We start from the raw sequence: 14,669 nt of genomic DNA on the forward strand, positions 1-14,669 counted from the left end.
GGAAACAAACTGAGGGTTACTGGAGTGGTGGGGGGTGGGAGGGATGGGGTGGCTGGGTGATAGACATTGGGGAGGGTATGTGCTATGGTGAGTGCTGTGAATTGTGCAAGACTGTTGAATCACAGATCTGTACCTCTGAAACAAATAATACATTATATGTTAAAAAAAAAAAAAGAAGATAGCAGGAGGGGAAGAATGAAGGGGGGGAAATCGGAGGGGGAGACGAACCATGAGAGACTATGGGCTCTGAGAAACAAACTGAGGGTTCTACAGGGGAGGGGGGTGGAAGGATGGGTTAGCCTGGTGATGGGTATTAAAGAGGGCACGTACTGAATGGAGCACTGGGTGTTATACGAAAATAATGAATCATGGAACACTACATCAAAAACTGATGTTGTAATGTATGGTGTTTAACATAACATAATAAAATTTTAAAAAAAGATGAATTGAGGGCGCCTGGGTGGCTCAGTCATTAAGCGTCTGCCTTCGGCTCAGGTCATGATCCCAGGGTCCTGGGGTGGAGTCCTGCGCATCGGGCTCCCTGCTCTGCAGAGAGCCTGCTTCTCCCTCTCCCCCTGCTTGTGTTCCCTCTCTCACTGTGTCTCTGTCAAATAAATAAATAAAATCTTTAAAAAAAAAAAAAGATGAATTGAGTTTATTGTAGGCAGTATATCGTAGGGTCCTGTTTTTTTATCCATCCAGCTGGTCTATGTCTTTTGATTGGAAAATTCACACCACCTGCATTTAGAGTAAGTCCTCACTTACTAATGTCATCTGATTAATTGTTTTCTGGCTGTTTTGTAGTTCCCTTGTTCCTTTCTCCAACTTTTTCTACCTTCCTTTGTGAACTGATGATTTGCTGTAGTAATATACTTTGATTCCCTTGTCTTTATGTTTTATGAATCCACTGTAGGCTTTCACTTCGTGTTTACCATGAGGCATGCAGAAAACACTTTATGCCTCTAACAGTCTATTTTATAATGATAGCAATTTGACTTTAATCCCATACAAAAACTCTACCTTTTTACTACCTGCCTTTTGTTTTTGCTTTTACAACTTTTTATATTGTGTATCAGCTAACAAATTATTGTATCTATAATTATTTTTAATAGTTTTGTCCTTTAACCAGTACACTGGAGTTAGTATTAACACACCACCATATTACAGTAGTAGAATATTCTGAATCTGACTATCTGCTTACCTTCACCAGTGTCTTATATATTTTCATGTTACTAATTAGCACCCTTTCATTTCAGGTTGAAGAACTTTCAGCATTTCTTGTAAGGCAGGTCTAGTGGCGATGAACTCCTTTAACTGTTGTTCATCAGGGAAAGACTTTATCTCTTTTTGAAAAAATTCCACTACGTCAAAAACTAATGATGTATTGTATGGTGACTAATATAATAAAATAAAATTTAAAAAAATTCCAGTATAGTTAACATACAGTGTTATATTAGCTTCAGGTGTACAATAAAGTTGTTCAACAATTCCATCACCCAATGCTCATCACAAGTACACTCCTTAATATCCACCACCTATTTAATCCATCCCCTCATCCACATCCCCTCTGGTAGCCATCAGTTTGTTCTCTATGGAAAAACGGATCAACTCTATGCAAAAGAATGAAACTAGACAACTTTCTTATACCATACACAAAAATAAACTCAAAACGGATTAAAGACCTAAATGTGTAACTTGAAACCATAAAAATCCTAGAAGAGAGCACAGGAGACAATATTTCTGACACTGGCCGTAGCAACATTTTTCTAGATATGTCTCCTGAGACAAGGGAAACAAAAGCAAAAATAAACTATTGGTATCCAAATAAAAAGCTTTGCATAGTCTATATCTCTTTTTAATTTTGAAGGAAACTTTGCTGGGTAAAGTATTCTTGCTATACAGTTTCTTTTTTTCATTTTTTTTTTTAAAGATTTTATTTATTTATTTAACAGAGAGAGACACAGTGAGAGAGGGAACACAAGCAGGGGGAGTAGGAGAGGGAGAAGCAGGCTTCTCCGCAAAGGAGGGAGCCCGATGCCGGGCTCGATCCCAGGACCCTGGGATCATGACCTGAGCCAAAGGCAGACGCTTAACAACTGAGCCACCCAGGTGCCCCAACAGTTTCTTTTTTTCAACACTTTGAATATACCTCCCATTATCTCCTGGCTTACAAGGTCTTTTGTAAGAAATCTGCTGATAATATGGTAGTTTCCTTGTGAGAGAGATTTTTTTTTCTCTTGCTGTTTTTATTTTTTCTTTTTCTCTTTTTTAAAAGATTTTATTTATTTATTTGAGAGAGGAGTGAGAGAGAGATCACAAGCAGGGGAGGGAGAGGGAGAAGCAGACTCCTCTGCTGAGCAGGGAGCCCAACATGGGGCTTGATCCCAGGACCCTGGGATCATGACCTAAGCTGAAGGCAGATGCTTAACCAACTGAGCCACCCAAGCACCCCTCTCTTGCTGGTTTTAAAATACTCTTTTCATTTTTTATATTAGACAGTTTTATTATAATATGTCTTGGTGAAGATCATTTTGGATTGAAATTTTGGGGTGACCTATGAGTTTTACAAACCTGGATGTCCAAATCTCTCCCCAGGTTTAGGAAGTTCTCAACCAGTATTTATTTAAATAAGCTTTCTAACCCCTTTCTCCCTCTCTTTTTCCAATAATGGCACACTGTTTCCATGAAGGTGCCTTAGTCCCATAGTCTTCCTTCATTCTTTTTGCTTTCTGCTCCTCTGATTAGATGATTTCAATTGATCTATCTTCTAGCTAACTAATTCTTTCTTCTGATTGGTCAAGGGTGCTGTTGAAGTTCTTTATTGAATTCTTCAGTACAACAGCTGTATTCTTCAGCTCCAAAATTTGTTTGGATCTTTTTTAGGTTGTCTCTTTTGAACTTCTCATTTTGTTCTTGTGTTATTTTCCAGATGTCTTTAAATTGTTTATATGTGTTCTCTTAGCATCTTTAAGGGAATTATTTCTGAATTCTTGGTTAAGCAATTTCTGGATCTCCATTTCTTAGGGGCCAGTAACCAGAGGTTTACCGTGTTTGTTTAGAGGAGTCATATTTCCCTGATTCTGCATGATCCCTGTAGCCTTGTATAGGTGTCTGTGCATTTGAAAATGCTGTCACCTCTTCCAGACTTTAGGGACTGATATCAGTAAAGGAAGACTTTTACTTGTGGATAACAGCACACTGGAGCATGCTGTGACTTTGGGTTTAGTGTCGCAGGGTACCAAGAATGGGTGTGTGTGGCAGCACCACATTTGGTGGGGTGTTAATGTCTCTTCAGCTCAGGCTGCTGAGGTCCTCCACATTGACAACTATGTGTTTCTTGGCAAGAACTGTGAGGGGTTTGAAGTGGCTGCTAGGGCTACTGGTGTCCTCAGCAGTGCCTTCAGGTCCAATGAATAGGGATCGGGGCAGGCAGTGGTGATGGCCAGAGCTGGTGTGCACATGGCTGGCTATAGGGGCCAGCTGCATGTGCCTATGTAGTCGTAGAGTCCAGTTGCAGACACATACATAGTGCTCAGGACTAAGATAGGCAGTAAAGGCCAGGGCCAACTACAAGCTCATTGGTAGCTGCAAGGGCCCTTGCTGTTAGTGTGGCTGCACATTCTTTCCTTGGGTGTGTGTACTACAGTGTAGGCCAGTCATAGGGGTCAGGCTGGAGGTGTGCAGGTGCAAAGGTGGAGGAGCTAGCTTCAGGTGAACATGGTGGTGCAGGGCAGTGACAGATGATAAGGCCTAATCAGGCCAACAGGCTGCTGCAGAGACTCTAATTATCAGCATATTCTATCAGTAGTACCCCTGCCTGCATGCACAATGAAGTGGAGGTTGGGGACAGATTTCAGGCTTACAGTATGGAAGGGCACAAATGGACAGGCTAGCCCCAAACTCACACATGGCACCCTACAGTATGGAAGGGCATAGCTGGAAAGGCTAACCCTGAACACACACTCGGTCAGCTGTAGGAGTCTAGGCTTATGTCTTGTACTCACACAGCTACAGAGTTCTGGAATGGATGCTCATGTGGTTCCTGGGAGCTGGCAAGAGTGGGGTGGGAATTGGAACGAGGAGGATTTTGATGGCTAGTATCACGAATATGAATACCTCTGGGGCATAAGCTGATGAAATTTCCAGGTGTCTGTGGCAACTGTGCTGGCCATTCGCTTCTTCAGTGGCAAAATCTGCTGGGTTTATCTGCAGAGCAGGTGCGTGAGTCACAATCACTCTCACTGCATGGCTGCTATTGGTATCCCTTTTCTTTCCTGTTCCTCCTAGCCACCTCTATCTGTCAACTTTTGCAGCGTGGGTGGAGTGAAACTAAAGCAGAACCTTGGGGCAATGTCCTGAAAGGTTGGGAAAGCTGGTTGCTCACCCTGCCCCTCCTTTCCTGGCAAGGAAAACACTTTCTGGTTGACAAGTTCCCTCCTGGTGCTGTGCAACGTCAGCTTGGGGGAAGGAATGATGCAGGTAAAATGAAGTTGTCTTCTTTCTGTTCTTTTGTGGTTATTCTCAGGTTTTTTGTTCCACAATGTTGCTAAAGTTTCTTACGCAGACTCCAGACCTCTCCCAGAACTGTTTCTCTTCATGGATAACCGTCCAATCATTGATCTTTGTGAGGGGATAGAGAGTGGATTCCCACACATCACCATTTTGGTGACATTATGTTTTTTTCCTGGCTTTTCACTTCCTTGATGGCATTCTTTAAATCACAAAAGTTTTAAATTTATATAATGCCCAATTTATCTATTTTTCTTTTGTTGCTTGTGTTTTAGGTGTCAAATCTAGGGAAACACTGCCTAATCCAATGTCACAAAAATTTATACCTTTTCTTCAAGAGTTTTATAGTTTAAGCTTTTAAATTTAGGTACTCGATCCCTTTTGAGTTCATTTTTTATATATAGTGTGAGGTAGGAGTATAACTTCATTTATTTGCATTTGGATACCCAGTTGGATCAACACCACTTATTGAAAAGACTGTTCTTTCCTTATTGAATTGTCTTTAACCATTGGTAAAAATCTGTTGACTATAAATGTTAGGGTTTATTTCTGGAATCTCAATTTTATTTTATTGATATATATGTCTATCCTTAACTCAGTACCACACTGTTCTGATTACTGTAGTTTTATAAAATGTTTTGAAATCAAGAAGTGTGAGTCCTCCAACTGTGTATTTATTTATCATGACTCTTTGGGCTATTCTGGGTCTCTTGCATTTCTATATGAATTTTAAGATCAGGTTGTCAATTTCAAATGATTCTGATAGAGATTGCTCTGAATCTGTAGATGAGTTAGTATCATCATCTTAACAATATTAATTCTTGTTAATATGTGAATATGGATATGTGAATATGGACCATTTATTTAGGATTAATTTCTTTCAAAAATGTTTTTATAGTTTCAGAGTATAAGTTTTATGCTTCTTTTTAAAAATGTATTCTTAAGTATTTTGTTTGTTTTGGTACTATTTTATAATTGAATTGTTTCCTTAATTTCATTTTTGGTATGCTCACTGCTACTGTATACAGATACAATTGATTTTTGTATATTGATCTTATATCCAGTATCCTTGCTGAACTTATTAGTTCTGATAGTTTCTTAGCAGTTCCATAGAATTTTCCATATACAAGATCATGTCAGCTCTGCTAACAGAGATAGTTTGACTTCTTCCTTTCCAATCAAGATGGCTTTTAATTCATTTGCATTCATTTAATTTGCCTGCCTAACTATATTGGCTGGAGCCTTTGGTACAATGCTGAATATAAGTGGCAAAAGTAGATGTCTTGTTCCTCATCTTAGGGGGAAATCATCCAGTCCTTAACCATTAAGTATGATGTTAGCTGGGGGATTTTCATAGAGATACTTTGCCAGATTAGGAAGTTACCCTTTATTTCTAGGATTTTTTAAAGTAGGCTCCATGCCCAGTGTGGAACCCAATGCAGGGCTTGAACTCACGACCCTGAGATCAAGACCTGAGCTGAGATGCAGAGATGGATGTTTAACCAACTGAGCTACACAGGTGCCCTTCTATTTCTAGCATATTGATTTGTTTTCATCATGAAGGGGTGTTGAATTTTATAAAATGATTTTTATGTGTCTACTGAAATATGTTTAACCTTTATTCTATTGATGAGGGGTATTAACTTACTCTGATGCTAAATCTACCTTGCATTCTTGAGATAAATCCCGCTTGGTCATGGTGTATAATCCTTTTTATATATTGAATTCAGTTGGCTAGTATTTTGTTGAGGATTGCTCCATCTATATTAATAAGAAAACTGATTTGTAGTTTTCCTTTCCAGTGATTTCTTTGGTTTTGTTACAAGGTAATATTACCTCATAGAGTGAGTTGGGAAGAGTTCCCATCTCTCCTACTTTTTGGAAGAGTTTGTGAAGAATTCTATTAATTCTTCTTTAAACGTTTGAAAGAATTCATCAGTGAAACCACCTCTACCTCAACTCTCTTGGTTGGAAGTTTTTGTTCTTGTTTTTTTTTTTGCTAGTTCAATCTCTTTACTTGCTGTAAGTCTATTCAGATTTTCTATTCTTAAAATATTTTCAGTAGTTTGAGTCTTTCTAGGAATATGACCATTTCGTCTAAGCGATCTAATTTGTTGGCATACTGTTATTCATCTTATTTGCTTATAATTCTAATTTCTGTAGAGTTGGTGGCAATATCCCCCTTTTGTTCTTGATTTTAGTAATTTCAGTCTTCTCTGTCAATCTAACTGAAGGGTTATCAATTTTGTTGATCTTTTCAAAGGACAATCTTTGGGTTTTTCTGCTTTTCACTATTTATTTCTAGTCTCTATTTCATTTATTTACTCTAATCTTTATTATTTCCTTCCTTCTACTTCCTTTGGGTTTAGTTGGCCCTCTTATATTGTTGATTTAAGATCTTTCCTTTTTTTTTTTTAATGCAGGCATTTACAGATATAAATTTCCCTCTGGGTATTGATTTAGCTGAGTCATGTGAGCTTTGGTGTGTTGTCTCCCCACTTTTATTCATCTCAAAGTATTTTCCAATTTCCCTTGTAAGTTCTTTTTTGACCCATTGGTCATTTAGTAGTAAGTTGTTTAATTTCCACATATTTATAAATTTCACTGGTTTTGCTTTCTGATTTCATTCTATTATAGTTAGAGAAAGTACTTTGTATGGTTTCAATCCTTTCACATTTATTTATTTTTTTTTTAATGGCCTAGCATATGGTCTATCCAGGAAAATGTTCCATATACACTTGGGAAGAATTCTACTGCTGTTGGGTGGAGTGTTCTACAGATGTCTATTTTGTCTAGTTGGCTTATGCTGTCATTCAAGTCTTCTATCTCCTTCTTGATCTTTTGCCTAGTTTTTCTATCCATTATTGAAAGTATTTGGATATTTCTATCCATTATTGAAAGTTGTAACTATTATTATTGAATTATCTGTTACTCTTTATTCTTTTCAGGTATGTTTCTTATATTTTGAAGCTCTGTTTTTAGGTGCATATTTGTTTATAATTGTTATGTCTTCCTGATGGATTGACCCTTTTGTCATTATAAGATGTCTCTATCAGTAATAATATTTTTTGTTTTACAATTTATTTTGTCTGATATGTAGCCTCTCCAACTTTCTTATGGTATTGTTTGCATAATATATTTCTTTTCCTTCCTTTTATTTTCAATTCATTTATATCTTTGAATCTAAAGTGTGTTGTGTAGACAGCATACAGTTGGATCATTATACAACCTGACAATCTCTGCCTTTAAAAAAAAAATTATTTATTTATTTCAGAGAGAGAAAGTGAGAGAGAGAGAGAGAGAGCAGGGGGAGGAACAGAGGGAGAGGGAGAGAGAGAATCCCAAGCAGACTCCGCACTGAATGCAGAGTCTGATGCCGGGCTCAATCCTACCCCTGAGATCATGACCTGAGCCAAAATCAAGAGTCGGACTGAGACACCCAGGCGTCCCTAATTTCTGCCTTTTTACTGGATTGTTTTATCCACTGACATTAAATATTTTTAATGATATCGTTATTTGTGTGTTTGACATTTTACTTTTTATTTTCTACATTTTGTTCCCGATTCTTCACTTACTGCCTTCTCTTACATTAAGTGAATTTTTCCAGTGTAACAGTTTAGTTCCTTATTGGTTTTTTTCACCATATTTTTTAGTGGTTTCTCTAGGGCTCATCAGAATACATTTCAAATTGATACTAAATTAACCCGTGAGACACAATGTTACTCCTCTATAGCTCAATTACTAGTTCCTTCTTTTTGCACTATTTTTTTGGTGCTATTTGGGTCTTTTACAAACCCAATAATACATGATTCTAATTATTACTTTATAAAATTTTGTATCTATTTTTAAAAAGCTGACAAAAGAAAGGAGAACACATATATATTTATAGTTTGTTATATTTAGCAGGTATCCTTTCTAACATTCTTTTTACTTTTGAAATATTTATTAAATAAACAGGTATTTATTACATTGTATCTGGTTGCTTATGAGCATTTTATTGAAAATGAGGGTTAATATTAGTGGAATAAATGTGTTTTCTTATGAACAAATTGTCAGTTTTGACTTTTGTCATTTTATCTACTGGGATTTTCATATTATTCTGACTAATTTAAGAAATTCTTTATGTCATAGCTTTAATTACTGTCATATTTGATTTAATCTTTTTCACAAATTATTTTTTTACTGTAGTATGTTAAACTTTTCATTGTTATTACTTCAAACTTCAGAAATTTCTTATCCTTTTAAGATCTAAAAGGCATTCGTTGTTTCAAGTTGTAAAAATAAAAATATTTTTCTTATACATAGGCCACAAACCATGGAAACATAGCTAAACTTTTTTTTCCTCCTCTTATGGATTAAACCTCCATAGTATATACCCTGGGTTATGTTAGAGATGCAGGCTTATTCAGTGAAAATCAGAGACAGAAAATGTCTACAGCTATATGCAACAGATAATTGGGCACATTAACTTATTGGGCTTTCTATAGCTTTACACAGAACACTGAACCCTCCATTACTGAGCAGGACAACATACTTCAATATATCACTTCAGTCACGCACTGGAATAGTATCAATAAACCGTTCAATGTTGTATTTGCTTCTATTTCCACATTTGATGGCCATCCCCTGTATATAATACTTAATTCACTTAGATCATATTTTGACGGTGCTATGATTTAAATTGACGATCCTACAAATTATGTACCAGTTTTCCCAACACTATTTATTTAAAGAAAAAAAATCTCTTTAGACTAGAGACATGACAATTAAATGCAGCACCCAATACTAAACTGGATCTTGTACTAGAAGGAAAAATGAAGGTACAAAGGAAAAATAACGGCATAAGTGGTATAAATAAAGGTATAAAGGATAATGGCATAAAGTAGGTGTATAATGGATCAATTAACAAAACTGGAATACAGAAGGCATATTAGATACATGTACTACAATGTTAAATTTATTGAAATTGATCATTGTACTGTGGTTATTAAAAGTACTTGTAGTGTTAGAAAACACAAATTGATATATTTAAGGGTGAAGAGTCATGACAGATGTAGTCTCAAAGGATAAAAAACAAAGGAACAAAAAAACCAAAGGAAACACCACATTTATGGTTCTCAACTGGGGGTGATTTGCCCCCTCCCAGGACATTTGTAATGTCTGGTCACATTTTTGGGGGGGGTACTCCTGGCATCTGGCTGGTGGAGTCCAGAGATGCTAACACCCCACAATGCAAATATCAGCCCTCACAAAAAAGAATGATCTGGCCTCAAATGTCAACAGTGTTGAGGTTGAGAAACCTTAATACAGAGAAAGCAAATAATGGAGGAAGTGGGGTAAAATATTAACAGTAGGTGTGCATAGGTGAGGGGTATATGGGTGTTGTTGTGATTATTCTTTTTTTTTTAAGTTTTCATTCAAACTCCAGCTAGTTAATATATAGTATAATATTAGTTTCAGGTGTACAATATAGTGTTTCAACACTTACATACTACAGCCAGTGCTCATCACAACATGTGCACTCCTTAATCTCCATCACCCATTTAACCCATCCCGTTTTGATTATTCTTAATCTTGTAACTTTTCTGTAATTTGGAAATTACTTCCAAATAAAAAGTGTTTTTAAACTTCTTTTAAAAGTACTATGCTGTGATGATTACTTTATCATATACTGAATCATTACAGAGAAAAGTGGACCTATTTTGGGGCTTCCTAATCTACTTCTAGTCTATTCTATTTCTCTTCTCTATTTCTAGTCTGTCTCCTGAAGACTTCCAGCAGTGAACATTTCTGGTGAGGTGACTTAATTGTCAAAGCCGTGAGAATAGTTCTTTGGAACTTAACTAGGCAAAATATTTTAATATATGCATATTAAATGTGCAATGTGCAAAGACCTCAGGGTCAGATTATTTATTTGCCTGATGTTTTTTCAGGAGAACAGATCAAAGAGTGAGGCTGGGCTCTGGGAAGCTACAGCAGTGATTCCCTGAAGTGAGTGCTCCTCATGCAATCCAAGCTCTTCAGAGCCATCCAAACACAAAGCGACATCAAGCTACATGTGATATTAGTCTTTTGTTTGGATAAGAACAACATTCTACAAACACATTTTCAAACGTTAGCCTGTAGAAAACATTTGTGCTTTTTAGCCTACAGGATCTTAAAGCCAAATTGACTTTATTTTTTTTTTAAGATTTTATTTATTTATTTGTCAGAGAGAGAGAGAGCACAAGCAGGGGGAGCGGCAGGCAGAGCAGGCAGAGTAGGCAGAGGGAAAAGCAGACTTCCCACTGAGCAAGGAGTCTGGGACCCTGGGATCATGACCTGAGCCAAAGGCAGCCGCTTAACCGACTGGGCCACCTAGGTGCCCCTAGCCTAACTGACTTTAAAGTACAATTTAAATATATCCATCATAGGGCGCCTGGGTGGCTCAGTTGGTTAAGCGACTGCCTTTGGTTCAGGTCATGATCCTGGAGTCCCGGGATCGAGTCCCGCATCGGGCTCCCTGCTTGGTGGGGAGGCTGCTTCTCCCTCTGACCCTCCCCCCTCTCATGTGCTCTCTGTCTCTCTCATTCTCTCTGTCTCAGATAAATAAATAAAATCTTTAAATATATCCATCATAGACACACTTCTCTGAAAGGATCTGGGAATCTGTCTAAAATACAGCAGAATACCACTATACAAATGAGTTAGAAACTTGGATTTTATTTCTCTTCTATTATATGTTTCTTAATTTCTTCAAAGTAAAACAGAATATAAATATGTTCATGGGAGGATAAATATGTTCATGTGTTGAGCTATTCAATAAACGTCTCATAAAATCATTTTTGTAGGTAAGCCAAATGTAATACAAAGACTCCACTTGAAATGCATGGTGGCTGACAGCATTCAAGTCCCCAATCCTACTTTGCCCTTTGCCCCAGATAAGAAAGCCTGCTAATACCCTCAGACCCTAGTGTCCTCAGGCCCTTGGCAATTGGAGAAATTTCAAACCACGCAAGACCCTGCTGAGTGTGGGAACCTCCACCGACTCACTTTCTAACTACAATAAAACCCAAAGCCCCACCTTCCTCCTATCCCTCCCGACCACACAGAAGCCCTTCTCCTACGCATGGAGATTCATCTGCTGTTAACTGTTATGAGTTATAAATTCTATTTTATATCCATTGGTGCCCATGTGTCATTTGTCCCACCTCCAAAATTTCCCAGGGTGGAGTGGGAGAATTGTTCAGTGTCTGGTAGGGGATGCTAGACACACAAATAAAACACCAATTGACTAGTTTTGCTTAATGATTTCTCAGAATCACTTGCCAAGGCACCAGGAAGACTCTAGTTTCTAGGAAGTCTTCCAGGGCAAAGACCAGGAGAAAGACAGAATCACATTCACTAATGTCCATGCATAAGTTAGGGTCTGAAATATACTAAAGCAAATTTCTAAGAGAAGGGTTAATAATTCAAAAAAATAATTTGAAGGATAAAATTAAACCATAGAGTAGAATACTGAAGACCTACCTTCAGTTATAATTTTGCTATTATTATTTGAACAGAAACATTTAAAATGTAGTTTTTTTAAAAATCTAAACTACACATTAAAAACCAAAACACAGAATCCCAGTTCTCACCCAAATGGCACTCCAAGGGCACCCAGTGGAGTCACCAGGACTGTGGGGACCGCAGTGTAAGCCAGGAAGTTTCCAATCTGGCCAACAGCCACTGTCAAGAGAATCACAAGGATACCACTTGCAATTACAGCTCTCTTTTAGCAATGATCACAGAGTTTAATTTGGCAAGGCTCTGCTCTGAAAGGGCTATTTCTTTTCATTACTGGTGAGGAAGTAAATATGGGGCATCATTTGCATAATTAAGGGTCCTGAAGGCAGAGGACAGCAGGCCCCAGAGCATCACGACCCAACGGGTCAGGAGTAGTTTCAGCCCTCTGTGGAAATTCCCAAACTAAATGGCAGTGACTGACAGTGGGTGCAACAAAGTATATCTCCACTCTCTCCTTCACACATCCTCCTTTTAAGACTGATCACGTAGAATTTCCTGTTGTCCCAATGGGCTGGAATCTACTCCAGTATAGACTACTGGGCCACAGTGACATGCTGCTCATACACCAGCTGGAGAAACTACTGCCTGCACGGGACTGCACCCAGAGCTAGACCAAGACAGAGCTTAACAATGAGCTCTTCAGTGAAAGGAAACAACATCCGCTAGACAACAACTCACCTCGAAGACAATGTGTGACAAGTAAACCTCATGATATTTCTGGATTATTTAATACAATTTTTCTTTATATATTTAGGGTTCCGAACTCCAATTTTATTATTTATTTTTACATGATAGCACATAACCTCTGCATATGACCTCTTTTATACAATAGCACATGATCCTGTACTGAAGGCTAAGTGAAGAAACTCTCCTTTGTAAAACCAATTATGTTCAACAAAACATGAAATTTCACCAAATTCAACAGCATGACTACAGATGAGTAAGCAGGAGCTGTTTTAATTTCTTTGGGCCCAGGACAGTCTGAGCTGGACTATATTCAGAGCTAACTGCAGGCAGTAGGAACCTCTATCTCCCCAATGCCTCCCGCCCTGGTCCTCATCCCAAAGAACGGAGCCACACTCATTCCACCTCCTCCAGTCCTGCCAGAAGATGACTGATCTTAAGAAAGAAAGCACACCAAGCTTTTCACCACACTGGGTACTTACTTGCAATTGTGCCTGCCCACCACACAATGTCTGTTAAATAGGAGGTACCTATGAAAGAGTGAGATAAAAATGTGAGAAAAGTACAAACCAAGAGGTTTACAAACTATATACTTAAAAAGGAGTTTTTAAATGAAAATAAAATTGAGAAGAATAATGAACGCCATACGGTTTATTCACCCTTTAAAGAATTGTTAAGTTAGTCTATAAATAGCAGCATGAGAAACCACTAAAAGTGGCAAATACAGATATTTTTTGCAATGAACACAAGCTGACCCAAACAACAAGTGAAACCTTTATAAAAAACTACTTTTGGCTCATCATGCCACCCATAGACACAAATATTCTTTGGCATGAAGTTTTACGTTGAAGTCCAGTTCTCTCATGCATTTACTGCAACCCATTTATGTGATAATTTATGAGCATAGGGTTCAATGACTACTGGTGCTTAAGCAGGTTACACAATTTTTATAAATTAGAACCTTTATGATATGGCTCTTTTTTCAACCATTTGGGCAGCAGACTTTTTCACTCACTCAGGGATTTGACATTTTACACAGTCTCCTATATTCTCTTAGGTTACCCTCATATATCCCCATGCATAGCCAGACAGAAACATGAGCAGGTGCCCAGGCCTCCCCATCAGATGGGTCCCTCTTCCTGCCTGTATGACAGGAACCTTCAGCAAGATAGTCTCCCAACCTTTCATACACATAGTTGTACTAATTCGGATATGTCAAAATGCTAGTCTGACAGGTTTCTTCACTTCAGATTTAGGTACCAAATTCTAGATTTTAGCCATTCTAACAGGTGTGAGGTGATATCTTATTGTAGTTTTGATTTGTATTTCCTTGATGATGAGTGATGTCGAGCATCTTTCCATGTGTCTGCTGGCCACCACTACGTCTTCTTTTGAAAAATGTCTATGTAGGTCCTCTACCCATTTTTCAACCATATTGTTTGGTATTTTTGGGGTTGAGTTGTATAAGTTCTTTATATACTTCTTTTTAAATTTTATTTTATTATGTTACGTTAGTCACCATACATCATTAGTTTTTGATGTAGTGATCCACAATTCATTGTTTTTGTGTAACACCCAGTGCTCCATGCAGTATGTGCCCTCCTTAATACCCACCACAGGACCAACCCATCCCCCGACCCCCCTCCGCTCCAAAACCATCAGTCTGTTTCTCGGAGTCCATAGTCTCTCATGGTTCGTCTCACCCTCCGATTTCCCCCACTTCGTTTTTCCCTTCCCTCTCCCAATGACCTCCATGCTATTCCTCATGTTCCACAAATAAGTGAAACCATATGATAATTGACTTTCTCTGCTTGACTTATTTCACATAGTATAATCTCAAGTCCCATCCATGTTGATTTAAAGGATTTTTTTTTTTTTTAAGATTTTATTTAGTCATTTGACAGAGAGAGACACAGCAAGAGAGGGAA

At 37.9% G+C, this 14,669-nt stretch overlaps 1 protein-coding gene across 1 annotated transcript in view; it reads right to left on the reverse strand.

The window, feature by feature from the left end:
- NIPA1 (NIPA magnesium transporter 1) overlaps nt 1-14,669 on the reverse strand; it is a 73,193-nt gene that overhangs the window by 18,177 nt on the left and 40,347 nt on the right. Inside the window, exons 2-3 of the mRNA XM_081831475.1 lie at nt 13,224-13,271; nt 12,129-12,219 (exon numbers count right to left, since the gene is read on the reverse strand). Coding sequence (XP_081687601.1) covers nt 12,129-12,219; nt 13,224-13,271 — 139 coding nt within the window. The remainder of the gene's footprint in view (nt 1-12,128; nt 12,220-13,223; nt 13,272-14,669) is intronic.

The sequence above is a fragment of the Leptonychotes weddellii genome, chromosome 9 (genome assembly GCF_054177405.1).
Source record: "Leptonychotes weddellii isolate Sample4059 chromosome 9, ASM5417740v2, whole genome shotgun sequence".
In the NCBI taxonomy this organism is placed as follows: domain Eukaryota; kingdom Metazoa; phylum Chordata; class Mammalia; order Carnivora; family Phocidae; genus Leptonychotes; species Leptonychotes weddellii.